This window comes from Lutra lutra, chromosome 4 (genome assembly GCF_902655055.1).
Source record: "Lutra lutra chromosome 4, mLutLut1.2, whole genome shotgun sequence".
Lineage (NCBI taxonomy): Eukaryota > Metazoa > Chordata > Mammalia > Carnivora > Mustelidae > Lutra > Lutra lutra.
Window position 1 is genome coordinate 132,752,831 of NC_062281.1, and position 20,849 is coordinate 132,773,679.

At 34.9% G+C, this 20,849-nt stretch overlaps 1 protein-coding gene across 2 annotated transcripts in view; it reads left to right on the forward strand.

Moving 5' to 3' along the window:
- Positions 1 to 1,625: 1,625 nt before the first annotated feature.
- Positions 1,626 to 20,849, forward strand: part of PIGK (phosphatidylinositol glycan anchor biosynthesis class K) — a 125,524-nt gene continuing 106,300 nt past the window's right edge. For both annotated transcript variants that reach the window (XM_047726582.1, XM_047726584.1), the window contains exons 1-3: positions 1,626 to 1,761; positions 5,050 to 5,103; positions 9,265 to 9,356. In XM_047726582.1, coding sequence (XP_047582538.1) covers positions 1,669 to 1,761; positions 5,050 to 5,103; positions 9,265 to 9,356 — 239 coding nt within the window. In that variant the 5' untranslated portion in view covers positions 1,626 to 1,668. The remainder of the gene's footprint in view (positions 1,762 to 5,049; positions 5,104 to 9,264; positions 9,357 to 20,849) is intronic.

Consider the following 20,849-nt stretch of genomic DNA (forward strand, 5'->3'; position numbering starts at 1 on the left):
TTATTTCTGATGAATGTTTAGTAAGAGAATAATTATGAGTCAATGGGTAAGGTAAGCATTATGTAGAAAATCCTGTTGGATAATGGAATACCAATTTTGATTAAAATAGTAGATTGTTACAGAAATGACTCCCTAGAATCATGTTTCCATTTCTACACCCTTGTTTCTCTAGCTATGGACACACTACAGAGTTTTGGGTGGTTTGTTATACAGTACTAGATAACTCGCATAACATCTCATGGTACATACAGAAATATATTCTATATAATTGAACAGTTAAATTTATAATCAAAGAAAATAAGCCTTGATCTGAGACCTGCATGAACTTGTGACATTTCAGGTGTAAGACACTCTGATAGTGTGCTTTCTTGGCTTTACAAGGGAAACCCGAAATCTGACTACCGAACTTTAAATACATCACAAAATACGATAGCAAAAGAAACAAAATGGAAAGAGACACAAGAGACCAGGAAAAACAATAGCATAAAAACATGGCAAGGCTTAATGCCACTTCTTCATAAAGGTATTCAAATTCATATGTGTAACAAAGCTATGAACAGAATATTTACATCAGAGTACATAAGATAGTTTATAAACACAAGGAAACACATCAGATCTTGAGAGCAGTCAAGGAACTAGAAGTATTACAACTTTGAGGTAACATTTTGTAGCAAGGAATTTAGAGGGAAAAAAAGAGTATAATTTGGTGTTAGGTTGTATTTTTATGGCACTGTGAGTGTATACTTTGGAAAGGAATATTATTGATAGGCACTAACATTTTTGTACATTTTGACGTAAGATTCCTGTTCTAGGAAGTTATATAAAGAATATAATTCAACAAATGTAAAAGGCCAAATGCACAAAGGTATGTTTTACAATATTATTTTTATGGTAAAACTTGGAAACTTTGTATTGCCCAGTGGAGGGGTAATTACTTTGTCTGAGGCAAAAATAAGGGGTGGAATTTGAAGTTACCATTCAATTCTACAATTATGAAGATCACAAAGTAGCAAGACATGTTTTTGTCATGCTAGATAAAAATGATTCAAAATTGAATGCTTATATGAACATAACGGAACGAATACACATGATCTTATCAAATCCTGACTATCTTTGAAGTAAATTTTAGTTCCATAATTACAGAAGAAACAAAAATTTAAACAATTTCTCCATGTTCAAGCTTTTCATAATAGCCCGCAAGCCTGTTAATTGCAGCAACCACCCGTTTTTCCATTTCATCCAATCAATCATCTTTTTGTGCTCAAAGGCTTGCACTTCCCACACCATCTCGCTTCACACAACAGCTTCACATATTCAAAGAATTTGCAGCGCTATGCAAAATAGTAAATACCTTTTTAAAGTTTACGGGATCACAGGTTTTTCTCCCTCACCTTTCAAACAACTTTTTAAACATTGTATCTATTTTACAATACAAAAACTGGACATGCAGCTAAAGATAAAGGATGAAAGTCTTCCAACTGCCCTGCCCCAGCCACCCTGGGAACCTCAACTCTGTGCCAGGGCTGTTTACTAAAGGCCGCGGAAGGGCGGACCTCAAGGAGGTGGGGCTAGTGTCGCAAAAAAAAAAAAATCCACGCAAAAAGCCGCCGTGCTGCTTTACGGCACTCGCCCCGCCCCTGCAGGTGCGAGAAGCTGAAGTCGGGAAACATGGTGGCCTCCTGCTTTCTCAGCAGGGGTTTGACTGCCCTGGCAGGGTTGTTGCTTTTCTCCTTCGGCAGCTTGGCCGCTAGTCAGATCGAGGTAGGAGTCAGGCCCTCCGAGCGACAGGGCCCTGGGAGGTCAGCTCTGTCGTGGCTGTGAGCTCACCAGCTGAAATCTGATTCCCAGCAGCGAAGGGGAGCATCAGCGTCTGACTAAGGCTGACTGGGTTGTGTGTGGGAAGGGTGTCACCGGGAATGGGATAGGACACTGTCGACCTGTTTCGCCGTTTTAAAACGACGAATTTAAAGAATCAGATCTCAGGAGACAGGGGAGGACTCGATCCATTACTCGAACGAGTGTGCAGTCCCTAGCAGTTGATGTGTGAGCACAGGAGTGAAGCACCTACTTTTCTACTGCTAAACTACACTGCTCCCCTTTGATAGGAGTCAGATGGGTACGCTGTTTCATTTTGGAGTCACAAGACATTCTGGCCTTTATAAAACTTTTTTACTCTATCCAGTACTCGGACAGTACTTCAGGCCAGTTCTACAGTCTAGATCTGTTTTCAGGCCTCCCTAACCTCTTGGCGAGGGGCTGGGATGGTTAACCGACATTTGCAAATCGATGTCCGAAGTTTCATCTTCTGCCTAGCCCACCTCCTATAGGACTGCTGCTAAGTCAGAAACCCGTTTGTTTTAATAAACTCTTTTTATCCCGTGTGTTGATCATCACTACATTCTGTGTTCTGAGCTTTAAAAATTGCTTTCACCTTTCCAGTTCCACTGGCTTAATGTAGGCTTTGCTCATTTCTTGCCTAGACTATTCCAAGAACTATCTTGTTTTCCCCAGGTTTCCAAAGTCCCTCACTTAAATGCTAGATTAGTCTTCATAAAATGCAAACCCAGTCAGGTTATTCTTGATTTAATCCTTTCAGTGTTTTCCCCATTGCATACGGAGGAAAGTTTATTTAAACATCATAATCTGGTTTCTGCCCACTCTTCGATCTTCTTTTTGGAGTCTATTCTTTCTACCACCTAAGTACCTTGAGTTTAGACCAATGAGTTCTAAACTTTTTGAATACATATCCTCCAGTTAGAAAAGATGGTGCATGTACCCTTTCGCTGTATCCATGAATTGCTGGTAATCTATATAGTCAATATTTATAAGGTATATTCTTATATAATACAAATATGAATAGAAGTTCTGCTGTTTTTCTCCTTTATTTTAGTGGATTATCTTGTATGCTTCATTTTTGATACCTTTTTTTTTGTAGTTATGTTGTTTCTGTGCTTTTTCACATTAACCATGATTTTTTTTATACCTTTGGTTTCTTATGTCTTCTTACTAAGATGCAATAAAAGCATAACCTCTGTAGAGTCTTTCCTTATCCCTTGCTTTGCTTATACTCTTGTAATTTGTACACTTAGCTAGTGTAGCATTCATCTACTATAATCCATATATGTTTTGTAGTATCTGTTATTCCTACATCTTTCACTTAAGAGTCCAGTAGCTCCCTAACTGGTCGGCTTCAAGTCTTTTTTCTTTCCAGTCTGTTTTCTAAGCTGCAGCCAGAGTAACTTTTAAAAATGCAAATCAGATCCTGTCACCCATAAACACCTTAATGTTTCCTTAAGGATGGTGAACAGAATCTTCATTATGACCCATGAACAAGGCCCTACTCTTCTCTTCTTGGACTTCTAGTTGTGCTAATCTTTTAGTTTCTCAAAGCTCCTTTTTGCCTTAGGGAGGATGTGCCTTCTATCTTCCCTCTTCTCTTCATCTTTTGAATACCTAGCACAGGTCACTTCTCTAGGGAAGACTTCACTGATGCCTTCCTACTTCCCACAGCCAGAATCAGGTCAGGTCAGGTCTATCTGGGAGTCTATTGTACTCTTTCATGATACTGTGTATCTTATCTCTATAGAATTTATAGTTTGCCCTCATCTGCTTAATGTGTGTCTATCAAGTTGGATAATATCCTCTTTGGAGGCAAGTACTATGACTGTTTTTGCCCTTCATTGTATTCTCCACTCAGGACAATGGCTGGCACATGGCACCCAATGAATGTGATGAATGAATTAATGTTACATTGCAGTGTAACATGTTTGCATGCTTCTTTATTGAACTGTGGGGTTCTTCAGATAAAGCAGCATGATTTTTGTATCACTGTACAGTACATGTAACTGGCACATAATAGGTGCTCCATTCATTATATGTAGAATGAATAAGTAACTTTGCAGTGCCTGTATTGTCTAAATAAAAAACAAAAAAATAAAAAAATCACAGAGGAGTTTTGCCATATCAAATTTTTCACTGAAGTCTTAATGACGTAAGAATTTTCAGCTAGACAGGATACTTGAGATTATTGGGTCAGTTCTTACTTTCAAGTCTAACGAGCTAAGTGACTTATCCCAGTCTCACAGCTATGTGTGGGTTAGGATTTGGGCTGAAGCCCAAATCTTCAAATTTTTAAACTAATGCTTTATCCACTATAGCATACTGTTTTCTTTTGCATCTAGAAAGCTGTTGAGAAAGGTTAAAAAATACATAAATATGTATTTGAGGGAATTTTTTGTTTTATTCTCCTTAAAATTTTCTTGCCAGCTGAAAATTAAAACAGCTAACATTTGTTATGCAATTACTGTGTTCCAGTCACCATTCGTACCTTTTGTGTATCAGGTAATATATTACTATTTTATAGATGGAGAAATGGAGGCATAGAGAAGCTTTCCTAAGCTTTTACAGCTAGTATATAATAGGGTCCAGATTTGAATCCAAGCAGTATGACTCCTCTCATAATTAATACTGTTTGGTAGGAGATCTGGGGTCACTAAGGTTTATATTCACTGTAATTTTAATATATAATAAATATATTCATTAGGTGTTGATATTATTGGATGTTACAATGGCAGATATGGTTCAGACTTTAACAGATTAGGGAAATGGTACATGGAGGCATGCTAGAGAATGTGCATCAAATATATTGCTGTGTTCAATAAAGTTACTGGAAGCATCCAGCACAGAGTAGGAAGTAGTGAATGAGACTTCAATAAGAAGGGTATTAATTGTTATGTGTAGAATCAGGGCATGAAAATAAGTCAGTCGTTCACAATTTGAAGACTGAATGGAAAACTAGAAGCATATGAGGAAGAGCTGGTTGTGTTTGAGATAAACTGTTTAAAAACAAGCAGCCCTCCTCCATGCCCCCCAACAAAATTAAAACATTTGTCCTTTATAAGATCAAATACTAGAACCTTTATAAATTTGCATAATGATAACTTACTATCATTTTAACTAAAGACTCCATGAATCTTAACTGTTCTTTATTCAGTCTTTATTCTCAGAAATGTTGGCTTTTCTAATGTTTTTGAATTATTTGACCTGTAGGATCAAGCAGAACAGTTCTTTAGAAGTGGCCATACAAACAACTGGGCTGTTTTGGTAAGTATGTTTTTTGTTGTTGTTGTTGTTGTTGTTGTTTTAAAGATTTTATTTATTTGACAAAGAGAGAGACAGAGAAAGAGAGAGCACGCAAGCAGGGGGAGTGGCAGAGGGAGAAGCAGGCTTCCTGCCAAGCAGGGAGCCTGAAGTGGGGCTCAATCCCAGGACCCTGGGATTATGACCTGAGCCGAAGGCAGCTGCTTAACAACTGAGCCACCCAGGTGCCCTAGTAAGTATGTTTGATAAGGTATATGTTGCTGTTCACATTAGTTATGTTTCTGAGAAATTTTGTGTGTCAATCAAATTAAAAAAAAAAAACTATTTTCTCGTATCTTATAAGAAATTCCTAAATTTGAATTGGCTACATTTTAAATTGACTGTATCAACTAATATTCTAGGGTTTCAGTGTATTGTCAAGTGGTGATATGTAAATAAATATAAGAATATATTAGGGATACTATTGTTAAAAGAAGCATCTTATAAAATGTACAATTATTTTAATGATGGAAATTAGTAATTGTATTTCTTATCAATAATATTAGTTTGTAGATAATCTCTATTTAGGCTATTAAAAAAATTTTTTTTTCTGCCCACAAAAATAAATGATCATCATAGAAAATCAAATTATATAGAAAAGTTTAGGAGGGGACAGATTAATTTTATATTAGATGACTCTCACCTCAGTTTAAAAGAAAAAGAAAGAAAATATCTTGAAGTCCCACACATGCCAGAATTAACATTTCGATTCTTCTGACCTTTGTCTTCATATACAAGCCTAAAGATAAATGATTTTATGTAATGAGGGTCATCTTATACCTGTTATTTTGCATTCCCATAGCAGTGTATCTTGGAGATCTTCCCCTGTCAATGTGGAGATGCATAATCATTTCCAAAGTCTTTATTATTTTGTATTTTATGAATGTACTGTAATCTCTTGTTCACGGGCATTTAGATTCTAACCTTTTTGTTTTAAACAAGGCTGTGTTGGACAGCCGTAAAAATATACCTTTGTGAACTTGACTGATTTTCTCTTTAGGATAGATTTCTAAGCTATAAGGCTGGGAAGTTATGGAGCATAATTGCTCTCTAGAAATGCTATACCTCTTTTTTCTAATTGCAAAACAACTGTGTATTATTAACCTTTGCCATTTCTTTTTAATTGCTGGGTAACAGATTAAATTTTGTTTTAATTTGAGTTGTTTTGATTTTTAGTAAGGTGTGCTTATTGGCCAATTTTTTTCTTCTGCCTTTTTTTTTTCTTGGCGTAAATTATCATCTTAATTTATCTGGATTTATAAATTTGTATTTTTAAATTCCTTAATAGAATACGCATCATCAGTTTTTTTCCCCTGCACTTGGAAAGTATTTGGATAATAGTTTCACTGCTGAGGATTTATTTAATGACATTTACATGATTAGAAGATATAATAAATTTGACTTCATGAAAAAATTGTAGAAAAGGGTTGACTGGAAGAAAGAATGAGGAAATGAGGCAGGAAAGGAAGCAAATTTTTGTGAAAAAGGAAGGGGGCTCATGGGTCATTTTATTGTTCTTCCACAAAGAACACCTATATGTTACCCTTCAAAAGAGATTTTATGAAGGAATTGAACAAAAGCTGCTCAAGATAAAGAGATAGGCTTTTGGTGACCAGTTAAAAGAGAGGGACACTTAATCAGGAGACAGGCCATGATCCAGCAATTCTGGAGGATAACTTGCCCTTCAGAAACTAAGGGCTCTTCAATGACTAGTCTCTCTATGGGAATTCTTAAGAAAGGGAGTAAATGCCCATGTTCAGACAACTAATTGCCAAAGGGCTCATCCTTTAGAATAAGAGCCTTTTAGCTTACGCTGCACACACATGAAGCTTTTCTTGTTTGGGAAACCTCTAACTGAGCCCCTCTTCAGCCTCAGTAACTTGTGTCTCAGATGAGGAATGAAATGAGGATGAAAAAGAATTATTACTGAGCATTTCACAACAACTGCAGTTTTGTATTGTGTGCAATATTTTACACATTAACTCAGACTTCGTAAAGTGAGACTTTAGTGAATTGTGCTTTCTTAAATGGAAAATCTTGAAATTTGACCAGGGCCAAGTTGAAAGTACTAAACATGCATTTTTTTTTCAATGTTATGTAATTCAGATTTTAAAAATATATGTTTCTCTACCAGTTTGAATTACTTAGTCGCGACTAAATGATCAGAGGTAAATGGAATGCCCCTTTGCCATTGTACTGTGACTGAGAAACTTTCACCACCAGAGGGAGATAGAAGGAAAATTGGATTCCCTTTTAGTTTCAAGATCTGCTTTGAGTAAATCATTTTTGCTCCTGTTAAATAAAAAAAAGTTATAATGATAACCCTTACTTATGGTTAAAAAAATACAGTGAGTAAGGGTATGAACTGAAAAATCCTTGTACCCTTCTTTGATTCCCATTTTTATTCTCTATGATCACTTATTATTTTCTTGTGCATCCTTTCACAAATTTCCAATGCATATAATTACATTTGTGTCTATCCCTTTCTCCTTTTAAGAAGACTAATGGATCATACCACAAGCTGTCTTACCACTGGCTTTTTAAAAAAAATTTCATTTTGAGAATACGAATAATTTATATTAAGTTGTTATTTCTTCGTCCCTGCTCTTTTGCCACCTTCATTTCATGTTTAGTAAATTGCTGGTTAAAAGGCAGGCAGTTTTCTTAGGTTTATGCTGAAATACTATAATAGCAAGAAAAGCCTTTTGGGTGGGGTAAATTGCACTGAATATACTGGTTTTTGTTATGATTAATTCAGATAGAAATTAAACTACTCAAGTTATGGAATCTGTAGATTTCTAGCTTTTTGATTTCAATTTTTGCTAGTACAGGCAGTGTTATAATGAAAATTCTTGATTACATATTTTTGTGTACTTATACAAGCTAAATCAAAAGATAAATATATATTCAAACTTGATATATCTTGCAAATTACCCCTTTAGAAGGTTTATATTAATTTACATTCCCAACAACAGGATATGAGTTATTTATTTCCACACACAATTGTCAATACTATGAATTGTCATGGACTTTTAAATATTCATCAATTCAATTTGTGTTTTTTAAATTATGGTAAAACTTGACCATCTTTAAGAGCTTATTGACCATTTTGAATACCTTTATTATGAAATGGTTGGTTTCATCCTTTTCCCATTTTTGAAAATTGGGTGGTTCCTTTTTTTTTTTTAATTGAGTTACAATTATTTCAAGTTTTTTTCTTTAATTTCATTTAGGACTTTGTGGTATTTTTGACACATGGAATTTTACATTTTAATGTAGTCAAAAGTTATAGTCTTTTCCTTATTGGATTCCAGGTTGAAAATTCATTTTAATAAAAAAATCTTGTAGTTCCTTTCCATTTGCAGGGGCAGAAACATTTATGTGATTCTCAAAGCTCTCATTATACCCATGACCAGCAGAGGCATGTGGTAGGAGTCTGAGAGGGTGCTGGTGGGGGTAGGTATACTTTTTGGAATGGATTTCCCATAGGGCTGATTTTTTGAGGCATAGCGTTAAATTTGCCTAATACCTTTGGTATCATTTTTAGGAATTAGTTTGTTGTTGTTTTTTTAAATGTAAAACTTTTTTGGATTGTTTCTAGTTTTCTATTTGGTTCAACAGCTTCTTTATAATATATTCTCTTATGTGCATGTAAAAGTGCTTTGTATGTTAATCTATCTATCTAGCATTTTTCATAACTGGAATTAGGAAGCAGTCCAGAGTGAAAGGAATATTATATAACCCAATATAGTTAATTTTCTATTCTGTGAAGAGATTATGGGCATTGCCTTTGATTCTAAAGAATTTAATCTTTTAGACTTAGGAACATTATAGAATCACATAAATTGAGAGTAACTAAGTTGGTTCAGTATTTGATTAAATTCCCCAAAGATTTGGTTTCTCTTAAGCTGAATGGTCTTTTTATTTAATAGCAGTTATGAAAGACCTCTTTCTAGAGAACTTGGTTTTATTGACAATTCTTTATATGCTTTCCTGTTTGTAAGCCTGTATTATGATGTACTCTTTTTTTAAGGCATCTCTAAATCCTACTTCAAGAGAGATAATTCTATAACTTGGTGGCTTATTTTGATTCATAACAATAATATATTTGTTTTAATACTTTAGGTATGTACATCCCGGTTCTGGTTTAATTATCGACATGTTGCAAATACTCTCTCTGTTTACAGAAGTGTCAAGAGGCTAGGTATTCCTGACAGGTAAGAATTCTTAATAAAGCTTAACTCTGAGCTTCAGTGAAAATGAACCTTAGACAATTGTTATTATTTTTGCATTTTCATATTGCTTTGGAAGAGTTGAAGAAGCCTGATTTGAAGGGTTTTTTATTGTTGTTAACACATACCATCATGTATAAAGTAGCTGTTACTTAAGACCATGATGACAAATTATATAAAATTTTACAAAAAGCAGTCAGTACCTTATAAGGTAAAAAGATTTGATAAAGTATAATTGTTTAGTGTCATTTATTTAATTATTATTAAATGCGTTAGTCTGGGTTTTTAATTGTAGGCAATTTTGACTGATTCAAGTAGAAAAGTAACTTATTGAAAGCATATTGATTAGCTCTCCAAATTGCTGGGAAGGCTATATGTAGCCAGGAACATGTTAGACTAGGTAGCAAGAAAGACATCTGGAAATCATGGCATAAAATCACCCAGTGACAATAATGCTGCCACATGTTGCTGGCTAGACTCTGCTACTGCATAGCTGCTACCATTATCTTGGGAAACTTAATGCTGCTGCTGCTGCCAAAATCCAGCCTTTGCTGGCCCAGGTTCTTACTGTCTCTAGCTCTTAATTTAGAGTCCTTGGTGGAAATGTCATATTGGCAGAGCATAGATTAAAGTGCCTATGTTCATGCTGAAAGGGTGACAGGAAGAATGACTGTGGCATTTTTAGCTTCTATAAATGGGGGTGGTTTCTGCCTTCTATGAAGACTCATAAAGTGGAATATTTCCTAATTACATGAGGGAGTTAGGTACTAGGCAAAAAATCCCCATGCCTCCAGCCAGATACATGTTCTCCACATTTGGTTTGTCAGATATGATAGAGCTGTTTTTGCTACTACCAACATAGTTATAGAAGAAACTGCACTCAGTTCAGTTATTTAGGTTTGATTTATTTAGTCCTGTGCTCCTCTCCTCCTTTGAAGCAGAGTGGAAAGAGCTTTGCAACCAGATCTGAGTTTAAAACCTGGGTTAGTGGTGATTTCATCATGCTAAGTCCGTTTCCTTGGCTGTTACATGGTCATAATAGTACCCTTTTTGCAGGATTCAGATTCTTGCAATAGAAAGCAAGTAGGGATATGTGTAATGTGCTGCAGGAGCAGAAAGGAAGCAGTGAATGACGCAGAAAACAAAGATATATTACATTCTATGTAAATAGATCATTTTAGCCTGAGAAGCTGACAGGAACTCTAATTTAATTCCTGGATTTCATCTGGAAATTAAGGCAACTTGATAATATTACCATTTAAAAAAGTATATTAAATTAAGTCTGAGAAAGAATGGTTTGCTATATCAAGTTTACAGGTATTATTCTTGTAATTAGCCATTTATTATAATTTGCCATTTGGTTCTCCTCTAATAGGGCTATGTGGTTAGTCCTTTGGCTTTTAACTGCTGTTGCTTCTGTACCCTATGTGTTCCTCCAGGGATTTACTATGCATAGTTTGGCAACACTTTTCACTTTAGTAAGTGAATCTTTGTTGGGTCTATAGGTTATTATGATATGTTTAAACGGTCTAAGTAAGATTTAGACGAACTTTTAAAAAATAGAATATAACCATAGGATGTATTTTATATATTATAATTGGTAGGTTTGCCCCTAGGTTCTGAAGAATGTTCTTTAAAAACTTATTCCTGTTTCACATGATTGCCTGTATACCTCTCTGTTTATGACGTCTTTTTTGGGGAATGAATTGGGGATTTAAGCCATCTGTTTTTTTATAAGCAGAGATCAATATACAAGATTCAGTTTGGCTTTTAGCCTGTTTATGGTGAATATTCCTTTTATTGGTGACTTGTTTTACTTTACTCCTTCCTGGAATTAAGTATAAAGATATCTCTAACTAAATTCCTACGAAGTAACAAATTATTATAAAATAAGAATTTGGAAACTTAAAATCATTAAGAACAGTTTTTAGTTTTAAAGCCTGAATTTCAAAATACAGTTTGAATTTATTTTTATACATTATGGAACATTTTTAAGTTAAAAAATATTATAACTTTTGTTCATATTCTAGGTACGTATGCTGAGAGAAATGATTGTTACATTTAATAAAAATGATGAGTAGAGCTCTGTTTTGTTTTTATTTTTTAATTCGCTTGTTTTTCAAGGGAGCATTTTACCTTTGTCTTGAGATGCAAGGATTTGCATTTAATTTTCCCATATACTTGATAAGAAATGAGTTCATGTCACAAATCATTTGTTGAAGTACATGACACAATTGATTGCCTTTTATTTTGGAAGTTCTCATCAATTCCATAGGTCCTGTTTGAAATGTCACTACTCTTATTCTGATTTCTCTCTGATCTTCTGTGTGTATTTCACACATTCTGACCATACTGAGCCATTCTTTGTGCCTGGAATGGTTGTCTGTATTTCTGGCTCACTTCTACCAAAACCTGGCTGTGATTCCAAATCTCTTGTGGTTAAAAATACAGATATCTTGGCTCCACCGCTGGTGATTTAAGATTTAACTCTTAAGCAATGCCTAGACATTAGCTCTAGATGTGGTTCTGATGCACAATCAAGTTTAGGAAGCACAGCTTTAATTTATACCTGACCTTCCAAATTTACTTAATACTTCTTTAAAAACGCCTTTCCAGACTCCTTTATTTGCTTCTGTGGTATCCTGCATATACTCTGATTATAACATGATTATATGAATTATAGTATGTCTCCCTCATTAGATTATAAACTCTTTGAAAGGAGTGGATTATATTTTATTTCATTTTGTACTTACATCTAGCACCTACATATAGTAGTTTCTCAGTAGGCATTGGATAAATAAGTGACTTGGAAATACTTCGTCAGGTAGGCAGAGCAAACTCAAGTTTGTTCTTTAAAAATAAAAACACTTGGGTTGCCTGGGTGGCTCAGTTTGTTAAGCGTCTGCTTTCCACTCAGGTCATGATCTCAGGGTTTTGGGATCGAGCCCCACATTGGCTCCCTGCTTAGTCGGGAGACTGCTTCTCCCTTTCCCTCTGCTTCTGTCCGTAGCTTGTACTCCTCTGTCAAATAAATAAAAAAAATCTTTAAAAAATAATAAAAATAAAAACACTTCTCTTTCCTAAATTATGTTAGTTTTTAGTAAATGTTCGTATGGTATAAAAGACTATTAATAAATAGTTTGTCAGGACTTTATAATAGTATTTGAAAATGTTGACTCGGGGAAGGGATTTTAGTGGTTATGGGGGAAAATAAAGAGACATATTATTATTGTTTTTATACCTAAGTTCCATGGAGGACAGGTGTTTCATACTTTGCCCGTGCTTTCTGTAACCTTACCCACCCTCAGGTACTTTTTAAAAATTTGCCTGGTTTTACTTCTTTAAACATTTCACTTTTTCAGGAATTTTTCTGCCCTCAAATAATTGTTTTGAACTAAATCCCTGTTTTGCTATCTCCAATATGCTTAAGATGCTGAAGATGAGGGAATTAAAAGGCATTAAGCAGAGGTTAGGCCCCCAAATTGGTATGTGAACGAAAAATTGAGCCAAAATTATTATTATTATTATTTTTTAAGATTTTACTTATTTATTTGACAGAGAGAGAGAGATCACAAGTAGGCAGAGAAGCAGGCAGAGAGAGAGGGCGGGAAGCAGGCTCCCTGCTGAGCAGAGAGCCAGACGAAGGGCTCAATCCCAGGACCCTGAGATCATGACCTGAGCCAAAGGCAGAAGCTTAAAGCCCTCTGAGCCACCCAGGTACCCTGAGCCAAAATCTTTCTTGAGAGTTTCTCAAATAGCACATAAAATATAATGTAGTATTGTTTTCCATTAAGCCTGACGTTTCCTCTAGTGCTAGAGCAGATTACTGTTTTCTTTTTCTTTGGTGGAGTGCTTGATGAAGTGGTTTGCTTGGGACTAGGGAATATGTTATGTGAAAGTACATCTCCTCCAGAGTAGAATTAGATGCTCATGCTGTTAAGAGGCATACAGGGATTGGTATTTACTGAGAGGATATAAAATCATAGTTCCCATCTCATGTTTACTTTGGAGAATAAATGCATTGAATTTTGGGGTGGGTGAGATTGAACCCCTACTGAGTGCGTTAAGATTAACTTTATGGAGTTAAATGTGTACATAATTTTTCTTAAAATATGATTTAGCTGTACTATAAGTTGGGTGGATGTGAGTTTTTGTTATGATCCTGTTTGATAAACTATTTCTATAGTTAAACCTAACAGCAGCTTTTCTGACTCCATTTTTCCTCCTTACTCTATATTTTAACCATTATGTAAGATTAATATTCCTCTTTTAAATCTTTTTCTTCATCTCCCCTTATTCATAAACTCTTAGTTTATGCAAATAAAGTTCAAGTCCTCTGTGTTAGTATTCAGTCTGGTTCCAGATCTGACATTCTAAAGGTTTAATTTCAGTCCCTGTGCTCTAGCCACTTCCTTCTTGTAAGTTCCTCTTTTGGCCTCTGTCATTATCTTACACTGGTCATTCCACCTATAGTTCCTTTCTTCCTCCCTCTTTCTAGTTTTCCTATGCCGAGATTCAATTTATACACTCCCTAGAGCTTTCTTGGTCCTTCTTGCATAAATATTTTATTTATACTTCTGTCATGCGACTTTTTTTGTATGTACTGATCTTATTTCTTTGATGCTGGCTCTCATATTATGTTTGTAATCCTCATAGTACTTTCTTTAGTATATTGTAGAGAGTTGAATGAATGAATGAATGAATGAATAGTTTGCTGAAAACTACTAGCCAAGTGGAACCTGATTGGTCTAGGCTGGAAAGGAAATATTTATAAATACTGTTTATTTATATTCCCTTTATTTTTTTTAAGTTTTTTTTTTTTTTTTTAAGTTATCTCTATACCCAACGTGAGGCTTGAGCTCACAACTCTAAGATCAAGGGTTGCACACTACTGACTGAGCTAGCCAGGTGCCCCTTTTATTTCCTTTAAATCTTATTTCTCAAACTTCATTGAGCTAAAAGTGTTCTGCCGTTAATTTTATAAGCTATTCCCTAACTCATACTTTAGGAATCCATTGGTGGGGTGATCTCACCAAGGAACTTTAAATTCATTAATTTCTATGAGATAATCTATAAATGTCTTGCTTAAGATAAATAAACTTCAACTTTACTTATTCCCTACCTTTCCACTATTTACGTTCCCTTGGGCTGGGCTTTTTTTGGGGGTCCCATGTCCCTCTTTACTTCTTAAAATAATAAATATTAGAATTAGAAATGTGAATTCTTGTATCTGTAACCTAAGGAAAAAATCATGGATTGCCTCTTACCGTTGGTTTTAAAGTCCTGTTGGCAGTATAACTTTTGACCATTGTTTTTTAAGCTGCTGTGGATTAGATCTTGTACATCAGAGGGCATTTTCTAAAATGGAGCATTAATAAGATATTTCAGAGAATTTTTTGTACTCACTAAAATAATATGGAGAAGGGGATGGTTTTTATGGTTCTTTGAAAATACTTGTGGTTTTCTCTCTTAGTAAGGTCAGACAAAATGGGCCCCTATTTCTGGCTTCCTTCTTCACACTCCTTACAACACATTCACCATTCACAATAATTCAGATACTATGTAGGGATTTTCTAATGGCTTATTTCATTACTCCTTGAGGCCTTTATGAGAGATTGTTTTTTTGTATTACATTTTAAAAATAGTTACTCAGTAAAAAAAATTAGGAAAGGAAAAAGTATTATAGGTAATTGCAAATAATAAAAATAGATAAATCACTTATAAAACATGTACAGGGATTAAAGCACAAAAGCAATAAAATCTATCTATAAAAATCAGTCAAGGGATTCACAAAATGAAAGGATGTAAAGTATGGGCTCATATATATAAAATGAGGGGAGAGGAAGTAAAAATTTGGTGCTTTTAGGATGGGTTCAAACTTAAGCAACTATCAACTTAATATAAACTGCTATAGGCATAGGATGTTATTTAAAAACCTAATGGTGATCACAAATCAAGAACCTGTAATAGACATGCAAAAAATAAAGAGAAAGGAATTCAAGAATATCACTAAAGAAAGCTATCAAACCATAGGGGAAGAGAGAAAGAGAAGAAAGGAACAGAGAAGAATTACAAAAACAACCATAAAACAAGGAACAAAATGCCAATAAGGATATACTTATCAATAATTATTTTTAATGTAAATGGATTAAATGCTCCAATCAAAAGACATAGGGTGACTGGATAAAAAACAAGACCCATTTATGTACTGTTGACAGGTAACACACTTCAGACCTAAAGACAAATGCAGATTGAAAGTGATAGGATAGAGAAACTTTTATCACGCAAATGGAAGTGAACAGAAAGCTGGGGTAGCAGTACTTTTATTGGACAAAATAGACTTTAAAACAAAGACTGTAACAAGAGACAAAGAAGGACACTACCTAATGATAAAGGGAACAATTCCACAAGATATAACAATTTTAAGTATTTATGGACACAACATGGGAGCACCAAAATACAGAAGGCGACTATTAACAGAGATAATGGAGATATTGCTAGTAGTCCAATAATAATAGGGGACCTTAACACCCTACTTAACATCAGTGGATAGATCACCCAGATGGAAAATCAACAAAGGAACAGTGGCTTTGAGTGACAAATTGGACCACATGGATCTAACATACATTCAGCACATTTCACCCCAAAACATCAGGATACACATTTTTTTTCACATGCGCATGAAACATTCTCCACAATACATCATATATTAGGGCACAATACAGTCTCAGCAAATTCAAAAAGATTGAAATCCTATCATGCATCTTTTCCATCCGCAGTGGTTTTATATTCTAGTTTAATAACCAGAAATGAATCACAAAAAGAAGACAAATGGATGGAGGCTAAATAACTTGCTACTTAACAAGGAATGGGCCAACCAAGAAATCAAAGATGAAATTAAAAAAATATGTGGAGACAAATGAAAATGAAAACACAATGGTTCAAAATCTTTAGGATGCTACAAAAGCTGTTCTAAGAGGGAAGTTAGCAGTAATATAGGCCTACATCAACAAACAAGAAAAATCTCAAACAACCTATTATACTTAAAGGACCTAGAAAAAGGAGAAACAAATCCCCAAACCAGTAGAAGGAAGAAAGTAATAAAGATTAGAGCAGAAATACTGCAAAGAAGACATCTAGATGGCCAACAGACACATGAAAAAAATGCTCTACATCACTCGGCATCAGGGAAATACAAATCAAAACCACAATGAGATATCACCTCACACCAGTCAGAACGGCTAAAATTAACAAGTCAGGAAATGACGGATGCTGGCGAGGATGCGGAGAAAGGGGAACCCTCCTACACTGTTGGTGGGAATGCAAGCTGGTGCAGCCACTCTGGAAAACAGCATGGAGGTTCCTCAAAATGTTGAAAATAGAACTACTCTATGACCCAGCAATTGCACCACTGGGTATTTACCCTAAAGATACAAATGTAGTGATCCGAAGGGGCACGTGCACCCGAATGTTTATAGCAGCAATGTCCACAATAGCCAAACTATGGAAAGAACCTAGATGTCCATCAACAGATGAATGGATAAAGAAGATGTGGTATATATACACAATGGAATACTATGCAGCCATCAAAAGAAATGAAATCTTGCCATTTGTGACGACGTGGATGGAACTAGAGGGTATCATGCTTAGCGAAATAAGTCAATCGGAGAAAGACAACTATCATATGATCTCCCTGATATGAGGAAGTGGAGCTGCAACATGGGGGGTTAAGGAGGTAGAAGAATAAATGAAACAAGATGGGATTGGGAGGGAGACAAACCGTAAGTGACTCTTAATCTCACAAAACAAACTGAGGGTTGCTGGGGGGAGGGGGGTGGGGAGAGGGTGGTTAGGTTATGGACATTGTGGAGAGTTTGTGCTAAGGTGAGTGCTGTGAAGTGTGTAAACCTGGCGATTCACAGACCTGTACCACTGGGGATAAAAATATATTATATGTTTATAAAAAATAAAAAATTAAAAAAAAAAGATTAGAGCAGAAATAAATGATGGAGACTAAAAACAAAACAAAACAACAGTAGAACAGAAATGAAACCAAGAGCTGTTTTTTTTTTTTTTTTAAAGATTTTATTAGGAGCTGGTTTTTGAAAAGTTCACAAAATTAATAAATATTCAGCCAGATTCATAAAAAAAGGATTGGGGGGGTACTCATATAAAATCAGAAGTGAAGGAGGAAAAATAACCAGCATCACAGGGGTGCCTTGCTCTCTCTGTCATGTGACTCTTGATCTTAGGGTTATGAGTTCAAGCCCCACACTGGGTGTGGAGAGTACTTAAAAAAAATAAAAAAATTTAAAAAACCCCACAGAAATACAAAGGATTATAAGAGAATATTATGAAAAGTTATATGGCAACAAATTGGACAACCTAAAAGAAATGGATAAATTCCTAGATGTATGTATCTTCTAAAACTGAATCAGGAAGAAATAAAAATACTGAACAGACAGATTACTAGCAATGAAATTAAATCAATAATCAAAAAATTCCCAAGAAACAAAAGTCCAGGACCAGATGGCTGCACAGGTGAATTCTGCCAAACATTTAAAGATGAGTTAAGGGGCACATGACTGGCTCAGTTGGAGTGTGCAACTCTTGATATTGGGGTTATGGTTTCAAGCCTCACGTTGGGTGTAGATATTACTTAAAAATGAAGACTTCAGAAAAAATAAAGAGCTAATACGCATTCTCCTCAAGTTTTTCCAAAAATTAGAAGAGAAAGGAAAGCTGCCAAACTCATTCTATGAGATGAGCATTATCCTGATACCAAAACCAGATAAAGATACTACAAAAAAAGAAAACCATAGGCAATATCTCTGATGAACATAGATATAAAAATTCTCAACAAAATGTCAGCAAACTGAATTCGATAATACATTAAAAAGTCATTCACCATGATCAGGTGGGATTTATTCCAGGCATGCAAGGGTGGTTAAATATTCACAAATCAATCAACGTGAGACATCATATTAACATATTAACAGGAGAAAAGATAAAAACTATATAGTCATCTCAGTAGATGCAGAAAAGCATTTGACAAAGTACCACAGCCATTTATGATAAAAACTGTCAACAAAGCATGTTTAGAGGGAACATACCTCAACATAATAAAGGCCATATATGAAAAACCAATGTCTAACATCATACTCATTGATGCAAAATCAAGCTTTTTCTCTAAGATCAGGAACAAGACAAATATGTCCACTTTCAGCACTTTTATTCAACCTAGAACTGGAAGGAAGACCTAGCAATAGCAATCAGATAAGAAAAAGAAGTCAAAGGCATCCAGATTGGTAAGGAAGAAGTAAACCTTTAACTATTTGCAGATGACATGATACTATACATATAAACCTGAAAGACTCCAACAAAAAACTGCTAACACTGGTAAAAAAATTTTAGTAAAATTGCAGGATACAAAATCAATATACAGAAATCTTTCAGTTCTATATACTAATAATGAAGTAGTAGAATGAGAAATTAGGAAAACAATCCCATTTACTATTGCACCAAAGAGAATAAAATGCCTAGGAATAAACAATCAAGGAAGTGAAAGAAAGACCTGTGCTCTGAAAACTATAAAATTTGATGAAAGAAATTGAAGGTGAGATACAAATAGATAGTTCATGCTCATAGATTGGGAGAACCAGTATTGTTAAAATGTCCATACTACCCAAAGCAATCTGCAGATAATGCAGCCTCTATCAAAATGCTGTTGGTGCATTTTTCACCGAAATAAAAAAATAATCCTAACATTTAATATGGAACAATAGAAGATTCTGAATAGCCAAAGCAATATTGAAAAAGAACAAAACCGGAGGTGTCACAATTCCGGATTTTGAGATATACAGCAAAGTTTTAGTAATGAAAACAGTATAGTACTGGCACAAAAATAGTCACATAGATCAGTGAAACAGCATTGGCAGCCCAGAACCAAACCCACGGTTATATGATCAACTGATCTGCGACAAAGGTGGCAAGAATATGCAAAGGGAATAAGGGAGTCTGTTCAACAAATTGTATTGGGAAAACTGGACAGCTACATGAAAAGGAATGAAATTGGACCACTTTCTTATGCCATACATAAAAATAAACTCAAAATGGTTTAGAGACCTAGATCTGAAACCATAAAATTCCTAGAAGAAAACATAGGCAGTAATCTCTTTGACATCAACCATAGGACATTTTTGTATTTATACTTCCTTTGGCAAGGAAAACAAAAGCAAAATTAAACTGTTGAGACTACACCAAAATAAAAAGTTTTTGCACAGTGAGGGAAACCATCAACAAAACCACAAGGCAGCCTACTGAATGGGAGAAGATATTTGCAAATGATATGGGGTTAATATCAAAAATATATAAAGAACATACAACTCAACACATAAACACACAAAAATAATCCAATTTAAAAATGGGCGGAGGACATGAATGGACTTTTTTTCCAAAGAAGACATATAGACAACCAACAGACACATGAAAAGAGGCTCAAATTCACTAATCATCAAGGAAATGCAAATCAAAACAACATCGAGATCTCACTTCACAGTTATAACAGTGGCTAAAATAAAAAAAATGGGAAATAACAAGTGTGGGGAAGGACATGGAAAAAAGCTTCATGCACCCTCTGGTGGGAATGCAACCTGGTGCAGCCACTATGGAAGATGGTATGGAGGTTCCTTGAAAAACTAAAAATAGAACTACCATATGCTCTAGTAATTCCGCTACTGGGTATTTATCCAAAGAAAGCGAAAACGCTAATTCGAAAAGATATATGCACCTTGAGGTTCATTGCAGCCTTATTTACAATAGCCAAGATATAGCAGCAGCCCATGTGTCCATCTATAGATGAATGGATAAAGAAGTGGTAGATATATATAGGCAATGGAATATTACTCAGCCATCAGAAAAGAATGAAATTTTGCTGTTTGCAAGAACGTGGAAAGATCTTGAAGATATAATGTTAAGTGAAATGAGTCAGAGAAAGACAAATGCCATATGATTTCACTCATATGTGGAATTTAAGAAACAAATGAACAAATAATAAAAGAGATAAAAACCCAGACTCTGGTTACCAGAGGGGAGGCAGGTGGGGGCAATGGGTAAAATAGGTGAAGGGTATTAAACAGCACACTTACTGTGATGAGCGCTAAGTAATGTATAGAATTGTTGAATCACTATGTTGTATAACTGAAACTAATATAACACTGTATGTTAATTATACTTGAATAAAAAAGAAGAGTCAAGAAATAGTTACTCAGAAAAAAAAAAAGTTACTCAGAATGGTTAAATGACTTGCTTAAGGTCCATTAAAATTACCATTATGTATTAGAATCAGAATTTGAATTCAGATCTTTCAACTTTATAGCTGGAGCATTTCCATTATATCACAACTATCTCTTCCCTAAGAAACTGCAACAAAGAATATTTATGTAACATTTACAATTAGAGAATTCTTTTAATAATAAC